The sequence below is a fragment of the Epinephelus moara genome, chromosome 1 (assembly GCF_006386435.1).
Source record: "Epinephelus moara isolate mb chromosome 1, YSFRI_EMoa_1.0, whole genome shotgun sequence".
Classification (NCBI taxonomy): domain Eukaryota; kingdom Metazoa; phylum Chordata; class Actinopteri; order Perciformes; family Serranidae; genus Epinephelus; species Epinephelus moara.
Window position 1 is genome coordinate 40,744,202 of NC_065506.1, and position 17,039 is coordinate 40,761,240.

Genomic DNA, 17,039 nt, shown 5'->3' on the forward strand with positions numbered 1-17,039 from the left:
CTTTCCACCATGTTTCTGTGTGTCTGCTACCAATAAGCTCTATAAGGCAAATACTTAATAGATTAGAAAATGGTGAATGAGAAAACAAGAAAATGTTACACTCTCATCGTGGTTACAAGGAACTTGTTATGTGCAGATTGAGTCTGGCTGTGTATTTGACTGAATGTGAGTAAACTGTTGGTGTTTTGGGAAGATTTGGCAAGCATTCTTCCAATTTGAACCCACAGGAAAAATAAAAAAAAATCCACTAACTGACCTGAAAGCTGGTGGTTTTTCTGAACTTCTAAAAGTGTTCACCCAACAGCAATGATGCAAGTGTGTGCTGCTTAGCATGCACTCAACAAGTCAGTGTCAGTGCAACCAACAACAGGGCTGCGAGAGTGAAGTAATGCGATGTGGGTGCTCCAGCTGAGTGACAGTTTCATAGAGACATTAACACACAAACACACACAAGAAGCCACAAGAAGCTCTAAAGCACATCTGTGTAGCTCCTCCTACTGTATAATCACCCTTAGTCATTATATAACGTGACATTTGCTAAACTTACGCCTCTGCATCTGCAGCTGAGCCATCCGGCTAAAACAAAAAACTAACTTTTCACTCTTTCAACTCAAGGGCACTCTCTCAGTGTGATGCCCTGGCTGCCCTCACCCTCTCTCCGCTCAGGCTGACCCAGCGCTGCGGGGATGGCCTGTGTGCGTCATGCCCTTCTGTAGGCATCGCACACCAGCCTGGTGACTCAGCAAGCCGGGGCAGCGGGGATGCTGGATATGAAGCAGATCTGTGTGTTTGTGTGAGAAATAAAAAGGCGCAGCTGTCTGAATGAGTAACTCGTGGCTGCTTGTCACAAGCTTTGAAGAGATGACTCTGTCACTTCTGAAGGCTTAAATTGGACCTTATTATGTGAACATGCACATGGATCCTGGCTTTCATGCAATGCATGATGAAGCATGGTCAGTTGTTTACAAGTCTTAGACTTTGATCTGAGTTTAGATGAATGTCACAATGTCAGTGTTTTCAGGGCTCTAAGTTCTAGACCGGTCCAATTTGGACATGATCAGCCTCTAATTAAAACTGAAAATCAACACTTTGATCTTAACATAATTCTTTAATTCCAAATTTAATGCCCTGAAGTTCAGATCAGAAACAAGTAGACACTGTGTTACTGTTCATATACTTTTGGACTTCACTGTTAAAGGTCAGTGTTAAAAAGGATGCCCAGATTTTGTTCAAATACCCAAAGCTTGGGGTCAATAACCTCGACAGGCCACGTACGACATTCTGACAGTGTGAATGACTCAGTGTCATGTTGCTTTCTCTGGTGACGGGAATGTCCCTGACATGAATTTACAGCTCCTAAAAAAGACCCTCAATCCCACGAGAAGAGGGTCGGGATTACTGGAGGTTTCTGGGAATGGAGGGATTTTCCCTCCTGGAAAATGTTTCTGTTAAACATCAGACTTACTGATAGGGATCTCTCAGTGAGTCTGTGTTGACATATAGATGCAAGTGATGCTACTATTATGATATTAGCAGTGACATTACGGGTCATGTTTCAGGAGTAAGGCCTTGTTGCACTTATTATTTATTTCTGTATCCTGTTTGGAACTTGTGCCACTGACTGTTAGACGGACAGGAGGTTTAGAGTCTGCAGTGCAGGTGATTGTTTAGCCTAATTAAGATGGTTGGATGAAACCCAAATGAACAAATATACATCACACAGAAATGCAGCATATAGTTTTTATGATTTTTTCCTTTTCCATTTAACAGATTAAGACAATCTTGAAGTCATTGCAGCAGTGATAAATATTGCCTTTACACAAGCAGCCAAACAAGAAATTTGCCTAAATAAATTAAAATCTTAACTTGGTAATTAGTCCATATTTAGATTATGAAACACTTGATTGCAGAATAAGTATACAAAGAATAAGAATCTGATTTATCTTTCAATGCCAACTTTTATACTTGTCAGGTTTTGATACAAGATGCTCCATACACATTTAATTTGGTACAATGCACTGATGTTCACCAGCCATCTCTACACAGAAATGGCCTGAAATTGAACTCAGTTCCTGGACTGTGAAGTAATAATACCGAGCACTTAGCCTCTCCACCGCCCTCTTACCCACATAATTACAATATCAATTCATCAGTCGTTTACCACCATGGGGAGTTTTGATTAAATTTTCTATTCAATATGCAGAGGGCTTCCCTCTGATCTGATGCAGAGACTGGGCCGGAGTCAGTGTCACCTCATTCTGATAGATATTGAGTCAGTATGAAGTCCTCTCCACTAACCATGCAGTTTATTAAAATGTCTCTCAGATCTGAAGCCTGCTTCTCATCTGCCCCCACCCTTTCCTCTCCTTGTCTTTCTGTGACCTTTCAAGTAATTTTGGGATCACAGAAGCTACAATAAAGATGCGGTTAAACACACATGATCCGGATTAATGCTTTGATTTGCAGACATGTGACTGATGTTGTAACATTTGGTCTCTGGTGGGATGGACTGCAGTGCTAGTTATGCCTCACTGGTGATGGTTTCATTAATATTGGTTACAAGTAATTAATCCCTTGTGTTTACAGTTTGCTTTCACATGCTAGGCATCTTGATTAAAATGTATTCTCCAGCAACTGATCACAGTAGTTTGTAAGGATAGCAGGCCAGTCAAAGCTTCATTAAATGATGTTTTTGGCCTCTGTGGTCCTTATGGCTAACTTGTTAGCTAACAGTTGCCTGTTTACACATTCAGCAGACACAGAGGAACACGCGTTTTCATATGGAGCCATATTTCTATTTTATACGTATCATATTATCATTTCTAAAGTGACGAAGTGACGTAGACAGAAGCTGACTTTGTCATCGGGAGGTAAAGGGCCAGTGGATTGCATGACATCGAGGCGAGATGGCTGCAGACTGCTGCAGACCAATGTTTGAGTCCAACAAACAACAACACCAGTGTCAGCGTTTCCAGTGGCTTTTGTGCCAACGAACATGGCTGTTGTTCAAGTGACCAGTCGCTACTTTTCCAGTGATTTTTGTGTCATTAAACGTGGGTGGTTTGCAGCAACCTGGCACTGCTTTTCCAGCAGTTTTTGTGCTGTAAACATGGGTGTTTTTTAGCAACTATTTGCCTGTTTTCCAGCTGCTTTTGTGCCTTTGAATGTGGGTGTTTTGTAGCTATCCATTGCCGTTTTTGCTGTGGCTTTTTTGCACTTAACATGGTAGTTTTTTAGCGATCTGTCATTGTTTACCCAGCAACTTTTGTGCAGCTGCATGTGGGTGTTTTTTGCAACCTGTCACTGCTTTTCCAGTGTATTTCGTGCTACCGAATGTGGGTATTTTAAGTCAAAACGTGATTGTTTCCTAACCTCGCCAAAGTTGGTTTTGTGTCTCAACATAACCAACAGTTAAACACAGTGTTGTTAGAAACATCAAGTTTTAATGTATCTGTTAAATAATAACCTTCAAATATAACGTTTCCATGGATTGCTGAAAAGTACAACATTTTTTTCTGGTGAATGGGTTGCTCCACCAACTCCTGAGAAAAACATCTGGCTATTTAGCTGCTAGATTGCTAAATTAACCAGCTGGCCACTAACGTTTGTTACCAACAGTATTTCTGCTGGTTGGTGCTGGACAGGTAGAATACAGTGGGTTTATCTGAGCTTGTATGCTGAAAATAGCTACCAGCTGCTGCTAGAAACAAGATTGTTGAAAGAGGTGAGATGTGACTATACAGTTAATCTGCTGTAAACTAAAACAAGAGTCGAGTAGGTGGTGATTCTGTGAAGTTGAACTGCAAACAATGTCTTTCATAGTAGACATGATCATTTGATTTACTCTTAATATATTAAACAATGATTTGTTTACCTCCAAAAAGATCTGCTATGAGCATTTATATGTCCATTGTACAATTTCTTCCTGGATGTTTCCTCTTCCAGTTCCTGAGATATCACTTTGAAAGTTTGGGCTTGATGCTCTGGCTGAGAGGACGACATCAGAGAGACAAAAACTGTTTTGAAAAGTTTAATTTTCAGAACTTAAAAGACAACTTGTTGTGACTTGCCCACTTGCCCTTTTCTTTCCTTTTACAACCCCCCGTGCCCCCCTGCTTGTCCTCAGGCTGTTTAACCCCCCTACACCCTGGTTTCTACCTCTGTGACTGACAGCTACCTGTTTCACCCCGATTTTAATTACACTCCAACCCCTCAATTTACCAGCCTGAAACTACTTCAAAGAAAAGTTACACACACACAAAAAGCTCCTGAAGACTGCACTTCCTTTTCTCCATGACCAGCTGAGAGTGTGAATTGAAAGGATAGAGTCTAATCTGGCAGCTTGAAGGATTTTTTTTAGCTCTGTGTGTCACTCAACAGGCTTTTTATAACAGTGCATTTGTGTTTGGGTATGCAGTCTGTGTGATTTAAATGTCGCTCCAAGGCTCTTTGTGTTTAATGTGTGGTCGTGTACTCTCATAAACCTTTTGCTCCTGAGCTTGTGTGTGAAGACGAGTATACGTATGTGCGTGTGTGTTTGCCTTTGAAGTGTGCACACCTGTTGTAAGCCATCATGAGAGCCGTGATTCATCTGATGAGTAGCATGGCAGAAAAGCTCCGGGTCTGTTTACAGTGCAAACAAAAAGAAACAAGGGTCACAACCGTGTCACACAACTCACCACCATGCATGTTGTGTGTGTGTGCTTGTGCTAAGGTTTGACCCTAACAATGCTGTGCACTCATTCAGTACTAATAGGTGCACTTGAATTTCACAGTAATTCTTGAGAAAGTTGACACGCACATTAGAAACTAGGTAACTGGGAGAAATGAGGTTACACAGGAAATCTGACCACACATTTATACATTGTGTAGTGGCTACTTGCTGACACATACATTTTTATATAGGTGTAGCATGTCAGTAATCATAATTCTCCTCCTTCCTCGACCTTATTTTACTTATTTTTAGAGTCATGTAAGTCAGTGGACATATTTTTCGCTTACAGTTAGGGCTGGGCAACATAGAGAAAATCAAATATCACAATATGTTTGACCAAATACCCTGATATTAGGCTTGGGTGGTATCTATTTTATTATTACCTTCATACCCTCCTAACATTTCACCAGGATGTATGGTACAGGTTTAATACCATCTTGGTTAGTCCCTCCATTGTTCCAACAATCACCATCCCTGTGGTCTGCCTCTGCAGTTGCTGGCTGGCTTTTTACTACTCCTGTAACGTTATCCCCACCATTCACAGTTGCCATCTTTCTCATCTCAGCTGCCTCTTCCACTCATAGAGACTGTCCTCTGATGGTGCATGCTGTGCACTACAGTACATCGCCTCAATACAGCATTTCGTATCAGTTTAAAGGTCCAGTGTGTCGGATGTAGGGAGATATATTGGCAGAAATTAAATATATTATGTATTCTGTAGTGTATAATCACCTGAAAATAAGAATCATATTTTTGTTACCTTAGAATGAACTGTTGATATCTACTTAGGGACAGCATCCTCATTTATGGAGATTGTCACGTTGCACTGCCATGTTTCTACAGTAGCCCGGAATGGACAAACCACACACTGGCTCTAGATGGGGCCATTCGTGTTTTTGCATCGGCCATTGTAGTTAGAAGCCCCTCCACGACGTGTTGGAAAAACATTGATTTTTAATGTGAAACTGCTTTATTCAGTGTTTTACCGGTTTACGACAGTGGGTCTGTTTATTTTAGAGCGAAAGAGACCTCTGTAGATAATTTGGCTGCTGCTGAAAATGTGGATTGTCTGGATCTTAAGTTAACACAGAAAAAAGGAGAGCACACTAGCATGTGGTGGGCAAGCCACCCGTCTCTGACATGCCAAACAGCGTTGGTGAAACGCTAATTTGTAATGTGAAACCGTTTTATTTTTTAACCGGTCTTAATCCCCTGGTCTGTTTGTTTTGGAGAGGAAGAGACCTCTGTTAATAACCTAGCTCCTCATAAAAGCTTCCTGAACAATGAACAGTAAAGGAATTCTAACCTGGAGAAGGTTCAGCTGGTTACAGTCTGCAGTCCTCACTGTTTGTTGCCACTAAATCTTACACACTGGACCTTTAATAGAAAGAGGAGTGTCTGTATTTTTGACGTATTTTTGAAAATCATACCTTCAGGATTTCTAAATATACTGTATACGGTAATACCTTTATACCGCCCAAGCCTACTCAGTATCAATATTGCAATGATGTTGTGGGGTTCATTACTGGTGCTTTCATTAAATCTTTACACAATGAGATTTCTGATAAATAATCAAAAGTAATGTGAACATAATGACTGAGTAGGTAATTGCAAATAAAAGAATAGCCAGAACAGTCTGATAAGTTAATAGAGTTACATCGCTTTACTGTAATGCAGCCTTTTAAACCAGGAAAAGACAACACTTTTGATATCTAAAATCGCAGACAGTATCTAGTCTCATATTATGGTATTGATAAAATATTGATATGTTGCCCAGCCCTACTCTCAGTGCTAATATGTCTGGATTTTACAAATAATGTTTCGCTTTGGAAGAGGTCATATTCAGACATGTATTCGACTTTCAGTTACTCTGTAATGCATATGTGCACAATAAAGAGCAGGAGAGCAGTGACACATGGACATAGCCAAGAGATCTGCTCTATCCAGGAGAAATCTAGCTTGAAAAATCTGATTTCCCGTTTACATGACACTGGAGAAATCACATCATTGCAGGGAGCTGACTGTAACTTGGTTACTAAATCGTCCTGATTGTCTCTCCTCTGTCATCTCTTTCACCTGAGTGTTCGGGGATGTGTGAAAAGGAGAGTGAGACATACTGTAGAGGGAGCGGTGTCTTAATTTAGCCGAGCCGTCGCACATGTTCCAGATCCCTGTGGGAGACAAACTGCTCTGAAGTTACACTTGTTAAACAGAGTCTCTGCAGATTACAGACAAGCCTGACAATGCTTCAAATCGACATGGATTCATGAGGCATCAGTTTCTCAAAAATAACTTCTTCTTTATTAGGAATAATGTTCAGTGCTACTTCACTTCAACCTTTGTGTGCCTTTTTTTAACTCACCAGAAATAGAAACTCACTCCTCTTGATGAGAGAGAAGGAGTAAAAGAGAAAGAGTTTGGCGACTAATTATGAAGGAAGCTATTCAGATTATTCAGATGCTTGCTCTGCCCCCCTCCTCTCCTCCCCCCAGGCAGTGAAGGGCCTTTTCTGTCCCCAGAGAGTGATGTCAGCATGGCCCATTGAAAACAGCCGCCGTGCGCTGCGAGATGAATGCCCTGGCTGAGCACAATGGCCCCAATTTGAATACCACGCGGATATATGCCAGATCGGAGCCCCAACAAAAGAAAGAGGGCTACTCGGCTCCCATTCAACCATGTTGTTATTTTATTAGAGTCGTAAATTTGCTTCAACCATTTATACCTTTTGTAGTTTTCAAGTGTTTATGGAGTTTGAAACACGTGGACGACTTGATGGGGTTGCCCCTGTTTTGGACTGGATTTTATTTTTGTTGGCTCATAACTGAACACCGCGGTTTGTGTTTGTGTCTGACTGCAGATCTACACGGACTGGGCCAATCACTACCTTGCCAAGTCAGGACACAAGCGTCTGATCAAGGACCTACAAACAGACATCGCAGACGGAGTGCTGCTGGCTGAGATCATACAGGTCGTAGGTAAGGAAAACACACATTTGATTCCAAAGTTTGCAAAAAGGAAACCAGCTCTGATCATGTGTTTGCTGGAAAAAAAAGTGACACGTCATTAGTTACTTTTAAAGATACTACCAACCTTTAACCAAGAAAAAGATCTACATCATCATCCAATAAGGAGCTTTTCTTTTGCAAGATAGATTTCATGTTACAGAATGAAATCCTTTAACTCTTGAACTATCTGATGCAATAACTTTCTTCCATGAGGTGATGATAGAGTCAGGACAAAATACTATTATAGTAGTTAAAATCCATCTTTGTCAGGTTTGCTTTGATGCTCATGAGTGAACCTGAAGAAGTTGGATTCATTTTAGCTTTTTTTTAACTCATTCAGAAACAAAGAAAAACTTTAAAGGATCTGGTGTGTGGTGAGATTTAGTATGAATGACTTGTCTAATTCTTACTTTAAGTTATTGGCTTACAGAAATATGATCTTTAAACAAACTGCAGATAAGGACAGACAGATGAGGGAAGTCCTAAAAACTTTCCAAATGATGGAAGAGCAAATTTCTGAAGTGACCTGTAAGATGTCTTCTACTACGTGTAATTACACACCCCCTCTCATTGGTGAAAATGTGTCGATCGGCTTATCAGAACCAAGAATCAATGTCATTTTCACATTGACTTGCATTTTAGAATTGATTCACCTGTCTTTTAAAAGTGTCTCATAACCTTATGTGCCAACCGCATATGAAGATATTCAACCTGTAAAAGTATGCTGTTCCTCTGTGTTTTTGACCTTCACCCTCATCCATATCATCATCAGCCTTGTCATTTCGTCCGAGCCGTCCTCAGCCTGTCATTTCATGCGCAGACAGCATTGAGGCTGAAGCAGTCTGACACCAGCTGACCGGTGACTCAGCATGTCACTGACTCTGTCTGCTCCCTGCTCTTCCCCCTTGTGTCTGACCCACATTTATACTTCCTATGATCTGTGCGGCCTCGTCCTGCACACAGAGAGGAGTCTCACTGTTGCATAGTTGTCATACTGTATCTGCTGCATGTGATTCTTTTTTGGGAGTTGGATCGGGCTCAGGGCATTTTGTATGTCAAATGTGTTTACATCACGTGCTTGACGGCCTCCTCCTCTCATACCATAACACTGGCTCCTGCTTCTTGCCATGATGTTGGCTGCGTAAGTTGTTCTAATTATTCCAGGGGTGTAGTCACTTTAACTCCCGCAACAGTCCGTCTGCCCACCTGGGTGAAGGATGTGGAGTAGCTGAGCTTGTTGTATCATGGAATACAGTCGACCCTTTCCAGACAAAAATAACCAGGAACTAAAAGTTATATTATTGTATTTGTGTAAGGCAGGAATATGAGGTAATAACTACAACAGTGACAGCATTGTTTGACATCTAATTTTTGCATGTGATGAGAAAACAACACAGATTCATTGTGTTGTTTTTTTAAAAGTTGCTCTTTTGATTGGTGGGGATGCGCCAATTTTGACATTCAGGGCTGATACAGATACTGATGTTTAAAATTATTCTGTTTTGTTGTTATTTAGTCACCCTTTTGTGCCATGGAAACAAAGAAATCTTTGTTATAAAAATAACTGCATAACTGAACTGTTCTAAAGTATTAAAGCCCATCATTTCATGACCTTTGAATGAGTCCAAATTCAATCATACAAATTAATGAGACAACCTCTAATATAACCTTTGGCATGAAAACATCTTAAAGATATACATATATATCATAATGTCCTGTCTAATATCTATTTTATATTTCTGGGAAAATATCAACAAATTTCTCCTTAAAACGACTGTATTTATTCAAGTTTCTCACCAAAAACTACATTTTACGACATTTACCTTCACTTAATGCTCATTTTTACTGAATAGAGCTTGAACACATCATACTGTAACTCAGTGCAACCTCTGTGAGCTGAAGATAGAGAGTTTACTTCCTCCTTTCGACCCCAAGGTGTCCCAAGGAAGATCTCTGTTAGTCCCAGACACATTTTCTGTTGTCCATGGGAGGACCAGACGCTGGCTGCTACTAGCCATCTTGTCACACAACGTGAGATCACAGAGCCCATTTCCCAAACAGTCATTGTATTCCTCTTGTACCAGCTCATTAATTTAAGTTTGTGGCCATTAGTTTCGAGCCCTGCTTTTTAGTCCGTGCGAAATTGATGTGACATAACAGGAAGATAGGCTGATGACAGTCAACAAGGCAGATATCAGCTGATAGGAATGTTAAGCCGATAAATCGGTGCATCCTTATAGTTTTTGAATGGATGCATGAAAGGAGATGTAAAGATGTGGACAGGGGGATTGAAAATGCCAGAAATGTCTTCCTGTCTGCAAAGTAGGAATAATCTGCTGATTGTTTTCAGGTTATTTTTATGTTTAAAAAATGTCTCTCTTGTTGGCTCGTGTTTGGTCAGTGACACTTCATACTTCACTAGTACTAAATGTGACTTTTTTGGGGAGCTCATAAAGTAAAACTGTAATTTGGTTGTATTGGTTTATCGGTCAGAGTCCTCTTAAAATGTTTCTACAGTCCTAAAAATGTGGTTGAGTAGTGCCAAGACATCATGATCTCTTTTCATCCACTACTTTTAGTATTCTCACAACATCAAGCAGACATACAATATATACCCTCCAACAGCTGATCACTGCTGCCCCGTTCTTAAGTTAAAACAACACGAGCCGGAGCCCTCCATTCACCTGTTCTGACCGCCTTTCTGCCTGCTGCTTCCCATCCCTTGGGAAAAAACCTCACACCACATAATCGCCAGTGAAACTAGAGCAGCCTGCTGGTGTCAGAACAGCCATACTGGGACCGGATATGGCACCCGTTTAGCTGTTTGACCAACCCGCACTCAAGGTCAGGACTTTGGAAGTGGGAAACCTCCAGATCAAGGATGCCAGTAAAGTTGCTATGAACTGTCCTTGAGGCAACTGTTTTAATCTGTCCTACAAACTTCAGCCAGACTTTTTAAGATATTTTGCTTTTTCTTTAGCTCCCAGTCCTGGGATACTTTTTATCTTCTCAAGCAAGCCTTTATGCATTCTGGCTGCTGGTTTGTAAGCTGTTGCTCTGCACTAGTCAGCCAGGCAAAATGTGTCTGGTTAGTGTGTTGTTTATTTTTGGAACATTTAATGTGTCTCAAAATCACAGAGTAGCTGTGTCTTGTGGGTGTCACCACAGTGTGCAATTTGTCAGGAAGCACACTAACCAACGCCAACAGTAGTAGCATTAAATCATCAATCATTTGAATGTCTTAACACACTGAAAGAGCACATAATATGCTTTTCCTTATTTTCTGTCATGATGTTATAATGCTTTAAGTTTTAAATCATGAGGTAGACATATGTAAAAGTAATCACTGTGAGCAAAAACCTAAGACTTCAGGCTGTTCTGAGTACTTAACAAAGACAAGAGTTTCTTTGTGTGGTCATCTGCTCCAGGCAAGTTACTGCAAGAGCTTACATTACATAGTTATGTATCATGTAGCTACTCAGAAAACAAGTAATCTTGGTTGCCAATATTTTTAATTTCTCCCCGATATTGAATCATATTTCTGCTGGAACATTTCCAGTTGTGAAGATTTTGCTTTAAAAGCTTTAATTGGTAATTTAAAGCTGACACTAACACTTTACTCCATTACAGTCATTCCCCTGGCTGTAATGATGGTGCAGAGAGAATGGCATAAATACACGAAACCTGGAAACACTGACCAATCAGAGCTGACTGGGCTTTTTCAGGAGGGTGGCTTAAAGAGACAGGCGCTAAAATGGAGCATCCCAGAACAGAGGGTGAATACAGGTATTTCAGCACAGACGGTATGAGGGATATAAAGTGTTTTTGAACATTTAAGCATGTAAATTTGCTCTCGTAGAATCCCAAAATAAAAGTATTAATCTACAAATTAGCATAATATGCCTTCTTTTAAAGAGAATATGGTGCTATTTTACTTCTTTACGTCTTTTTTTTTTTTATGAAGCTTGCCAGGAATCATTAAAGCCTCTCCTCCGCACTTTATTATTTGACAAGGACGTGTTGTTTATACAATACAGGGGGAGAGTGTACAGCGACCCATCAGATTTTCTTTTGATTTGACTTCTTTTAAATGAATTGATCAATCTGATAGATGTTAAGGTCAAAAGTTACTTTACAGAAGAAAAATAAAGTGGACACATCTACCCCTTCATTGGCCATCACTACACTGCGTTATTGGTTATTGGCATTAAGATAACTTTATTAGACTGGTAACACTTTACTTGAAGATATCTACATAAGAGTGACATGACACTGTCATAACTGTGGCATGACATGGTCATGAACCTGTCATGAACATTATTTACATGTCATAAGCGTTTATGACTGCTGTTATTAAGTGTCATTCGGTTTTTGTAATGACAAGTTGACATTGTTTGGGTTGTCTTGATTATGACAATTTGACATTAATCAAAGTGACATTACCAGAAGTTAACATGAACACATTAAAGACACTGTGTTTATTCACCAGTTTATTTCTAGCAGTGAAGGTGGTGCAGTGTTTGGTCCTGAGCTAGAGCGACACAGTGGGCCCCACCGTGCCTCCTGATGGAGGAGGCTGTGTTGTTGGCACAGTTGTCAGCTGTGAGCTGACGATCGTGTCTCAGCTGCTGTGGGCTGGGTCTCTAATAGATGGGAGGAATCCTCGACACCAAACACACGCACGCACACACACACACACACACACACACACACACACCCTTTGAAAAGAAGCAGCACAACACACAACTCGGCCGGGCCCCCAGCGGCCCCGTTCCCATTTGCTGTTACCAGATAGTGTTTCATATCTCAGCGGGAGGGGAGAGAAGGGGGGTCACAGTCACCGGCGTGAACACCTCTGCTCTCCTCACTCAGCCAGCAACTGTCTGGGACACACACTCAGGGATCTCCACTGGAAATAAAAGAGAGGATTACATGAACTGAACACGCCTGAAAACAGTTTCATTCTCTCTTCTTTCATCTCTCTGTCTCTGCCTCCTCTTTCTGTCTCTCCCCAGCCAATGAGAAGATTGGAGATATCAATGGCTGTCCCAAGAGCCGTTCTCAGATGGTAAGTGACCTTCTAAGTTTGTTTTGACAGGCTGTTGTGAAATTTACCTCTGTGTGTGTTTCTGTGTGTAAAGTCACACACCGTTTTGATGTGCCATCTATCTCACCGTCTCATGTGGCCCACGCTGGGAGCTGTGGTGCAGAAGTCACTGGTGAATAGTTACTCCATTTATTTTTACTTTTGTGGTCTTGTGGGCTGCCGTCCGTAAAACCTCTGGCTCAGACTTCTGGCAGTTGGCTCTCAGTTGAAAGCATCCCAGGCTTTGGGTTTTGGGGCCAGTTTTGCCTCATCTTATTACACTTGCAAAAGAAGAGAGCATTCCTCTCATCTCCGGGAGTCAAAGCAGGCAGGGAGCATCAGCACTGATGACAAAGAAAATGTTTCCAACCAGTTGTGATGTGATTTTGTCCACGGTGACATTTAGCAGATATGCAAGTGGGTTTTTTTGTAACGCTGCTGGTGGGATTTCGGTGTTTTCACAGTTCTGTGTTCTCTGTGGGAAATGAGCCGACAGTGCCCAGGGCAGGGCTGCCCTCCGCTGAATGTGAAGGGTCGTAAATTGGGCCAGTGTGCCAGCTGAGGGGGCTATTTTTGGCCACCAGCCAGACTAGTGAAGCCTCTCAAAGCACCAGAGGGAGAGAGAGACACACACACCGAGAGTTAACAACTGAGGAGGAGGTGGAAGCACAGCTGATCACTGAACCCTTCCTCTTCAGTGTGAACATGGGCCCATATTACTACACTTGTGAGGGTATCCTGTCATTTAGATTGGTTTCTAGTGCTTTTTTAGTACTTTAAAGTGCTCTGTTTTCATTTTTTGATGGCGGTCTGTTTCTTTGTTTGCCATTTCATAAGTTACGGTGCCAGTTTAATTTAAAAGCTTTGGAAAATTCTCGACCTTTGTTGATATTTAAGCCTCAAAGTATATCAGTTAGGATCTATTCTCAATTTAACATAAATGACAATGTAGAGCTGGGCTCTGTACATAGTGTGGCTCTCAGTGAAGCTAGGTTTCCCCTTTGGGTTAACCAAACACTAGTCTGAGTGGGCAGAAGTTCGCTGCATGGATCAGCCTCTCATTGGGCGGAACGAGCCACCCGCTGAAGTCCCGCCCTACCACCTCCGGTTGTGTAGCAGTTTTCAACACGTCCTTTACTAACTTTTGCGGCGTTTGATCTTGCGGGGATGTAGCCATTTTTCTGCCATGGCTCGCGTCCTGTCGGCGATATTTTTGTGGGCGTGTTACACCAAAACCTGTTTCCCCCTGGCAATATTTTTGCAAGCGCACCGTTGCTGTGGCACCGCCCAGAACGATTGTGATTGGTTGAAAGAAATACAAGCAGCCGGGGCGTTTTTTCTCCAATCTCAAAGTGAGAGTCAGCCCAGTGAGCGAGAGTAACCAAACATTGGTCATCCTGGATTGCTGGTATCGTTAGTTAGCTCAGTACACTTAAGGTTTTCTTGTCGGGCTGTGAGAGTGTTCATGTGAAAGAGGCAGATTTGTTCATTACAAGTGACATCACCACAAACCTGAATGAAGTACTTAATGGGAAATGTGATACCCATGGGAAAATTTGGTTCTAGTGACACCAAAATCTGATATTGAAGGAGGTGAAATGTTCACAGTATAATCACACATCTAGAATAGAATAGGAAACAATGGAAACACTTGAAATATTTTTAAAGTAAGGCTATCAATAAAAGCAGGGTGAATAATATGTCTTTAGTACAAAGTGAGTATATTTATTTATCTTATGATGAACTGACGGTAATGAATGTATGATGCATAGAGTTAAAAATAATATAAAACTGTTTCTTCTGCCAAAGCAGAGAAGACAGTTAATGCCTGATAAGGGCTATCTGACCAAAACGTTGCATTTTTAATTTACTGGGAGCTAATTAACAGCATGTGGATTGTTTTTTATAATAATAGACAACAGAGGGTTTAATTTGTTTCCCGTTTTATTTTTTTACGAAGTCGCCTCATGTTATTTTGAGCTGCACTGATAGTATATTAGTGTAGAAGCCTCCACACTGTCGGGAATGAAAGTAACTTTGCGCAATTAAAATGCAGCTTTTAATCTAGGGCTGCAAATAATGATTATATTCATTTCTGATCAATCTGTTAATTATTTTCTCACTTAATTGGTTAGTTGTTTGGTGTATGAAATGTTAGAACACTGTAAAAAATGTCAGTCAGTGTTTGCCAAAGCCCAAGAAGGCTTTCTCGAATGTGGTGTTCGTCCACAACCCAAAGACAGTCAGTTTACTGTCATAGAAGAGTAAACAAAGAAGCTTGAATCAGAGAATTTGGGCTTTTTTAATTACTCAAATCAGTTATTTGTTTATCAAAGTAGTTTGCTATTAATTAAATGGTTGAGTACTAGTTGATAAATCATTGCAGCTCCATCATTTTATATTTGGTGTCATAAACTCTGTGTTTGTTTAAAGCTTTGTTCTAAAACCAGAATGGATAAAATAAAGTCAGTTAATGATGACAGTGTTTTTTCAGTGAGCAGTTTGGCCAGTAGTTGTGTTGTTGGCAGGTTATGATCAGATCTTCTGACATTAACATTGGAGCATGTCAGCCCTGCAGCTTAGGTTACCATGGTGATGTACTCGGGTTGTGTGCCAGCATCATGATACCATAAAACCTGAGTTCAGTTCAATACCACTACAGAAATGCGTGCACTAAGCCATTTCTGAAAATGGCTCACCTCCCTCTCTACTTCCTGTCCCACTTACTATCAATTAGGCCTTTCCCATTAGTGCTGATTACGCCCCCCAGTCGCCTGTAATTGAGCGTTTTGCACTCTTTGGTCTCAGCGGTCTGGGCCTCTCTCTGCGGTTTTGTTGTGCTGTTATCAACATCCTGTGTTGCCTCTCTCACATCCAGCCCCGCTGTCATCCGTGAACACTGTGGCTTTTTTTTTTTTTTTTTTTAAAGACAAGAAAATTGCAGGACACTTCAGAGACAAATCAAGTGGTTCCAAATATACAACATGTCTTTGATTGTGTCCCAAATGTTCATGGATGGTGTGCGTGTGTCACTCAAGAGGGAAACAAAAAAACATTTTCATGGTGCGCATTCAAGCAATGTGATATTGTTTATTGGACAGCGGCTGTCAAAATCTGCTTTTATTTTGCTTGGATGAGCTCAGATGTTGCATATGTGTGTGTGTGTGCGTGATATTTTTGGATCGCTGCGCATAATCTCAGTAGGTTTGTTAGCTTTAAAAGAAAATCTGACGCACTCAAGCAGTGCTAAGGGCAGGTGCAACTGCAGTCATTATGCAAATGTCTGCTTTGTGTGTTGTTGTGCTGTCAAAACAAACACACATACACACACACGGGTCCTGAGAGTTTAGTTGGCAGCTGGGGTGGAGGAGTATGAGAGCTCACTTTTACAGCACTTGATTTCATTGCAAAGCTTCCAAAGCTGGTGCCAATTACCACCACTTAACTTAACCTCCATCTCTAAACGAATAAACATGGAAATAAGCTCCATCAGTGGAATAAACTGTAGCACTCTCACCTCACTCTCATGCTAGCTGATTAGCATGCTGGCTATCCATGCCGCAGTGAAAGGCTGTTTTTACAACTGTCACATCCTCGTTAAACGGACCTCCATCATCGGGTCATTCCTTTGCCACCCAGTCAGGCCCCTGTGTGTTTGTGCGTCTGTCTGTGTGGGTTCAGCTCAGAGCGAGGGTGTTGATCTGACACTGAGCTGTTAAAACCACACAGGATGCCACGCACAGACAGAGGCACACAAACAAACACACACAGGGTGTCTCGTCCAAGCAGCAGTAAAGCAGCAGCTTCTGAAATAAACTAGATTTCACCTGTTAAAGGCTGAGAAATTAAACAATGTCCGATAGAGATGTTTCATCAGCCAAACAGTTCATTATCCTGATTTTATTCGGTGCTAGTAAAATATGGTAATAGATTCATTTACCTAATTTACTCCAAATAATATGGACCAAGGTTTTGCAGTTAAGCAGAATCTGAAGGGACTATTTTATCGGTCAAAAGAAGTTCAAATTGCAGCATGTTGTACCGGCACACTATTACCTCAAAGAGATATTGATGTTGCTGCTTTTTATTGACATTTTCCGATGCTGCAATCACCACAAATTCTGATTAAATTTCTTTTACTTCCATTACATGAGGATTGAAGTGACAAATACTGCAGAACATGAACAAATAAAACCCCAATTTTCTGCAAGGTATAAGTGAAGAAATGCATGTT

The 17,039-nt window shown here is 41.1% G+C and overlaps 1 protein-coding gene across 8 annotated transcripts in view; it reads left to right on the plus strand.

Annotated features, from left to right (window-relative positions):
* The window catches only part of nav2a (neuron navigator 2a), a 293,430-nt gene that overhangs the window by 182,383 nt on the left and 94,008 nt on the right, over positions 1-17,039 (plus strand). For 7 of the 8 annotated variants that reach the window (XM_050043281.1, XM_050043303.1, XM_050043296.1 and 4 more), the window contains 2 exons: positions 7,572-7,689; positions 12,735-12,787. In XM_050043281.1, coding sequence (XP_049899238.1) covers positions 7,572-7,689; positions 12,735-12,787 — 171 coding nt within the window. Of the gene's footprint in view, positions 1-7,571; positions 7,690-8,842; positions 8,861-12,734; positions 12,788-17,039 lie in introns of those variants that run through there. The other variant, XM_050043312.1, reaches the window with a different exon arrangement.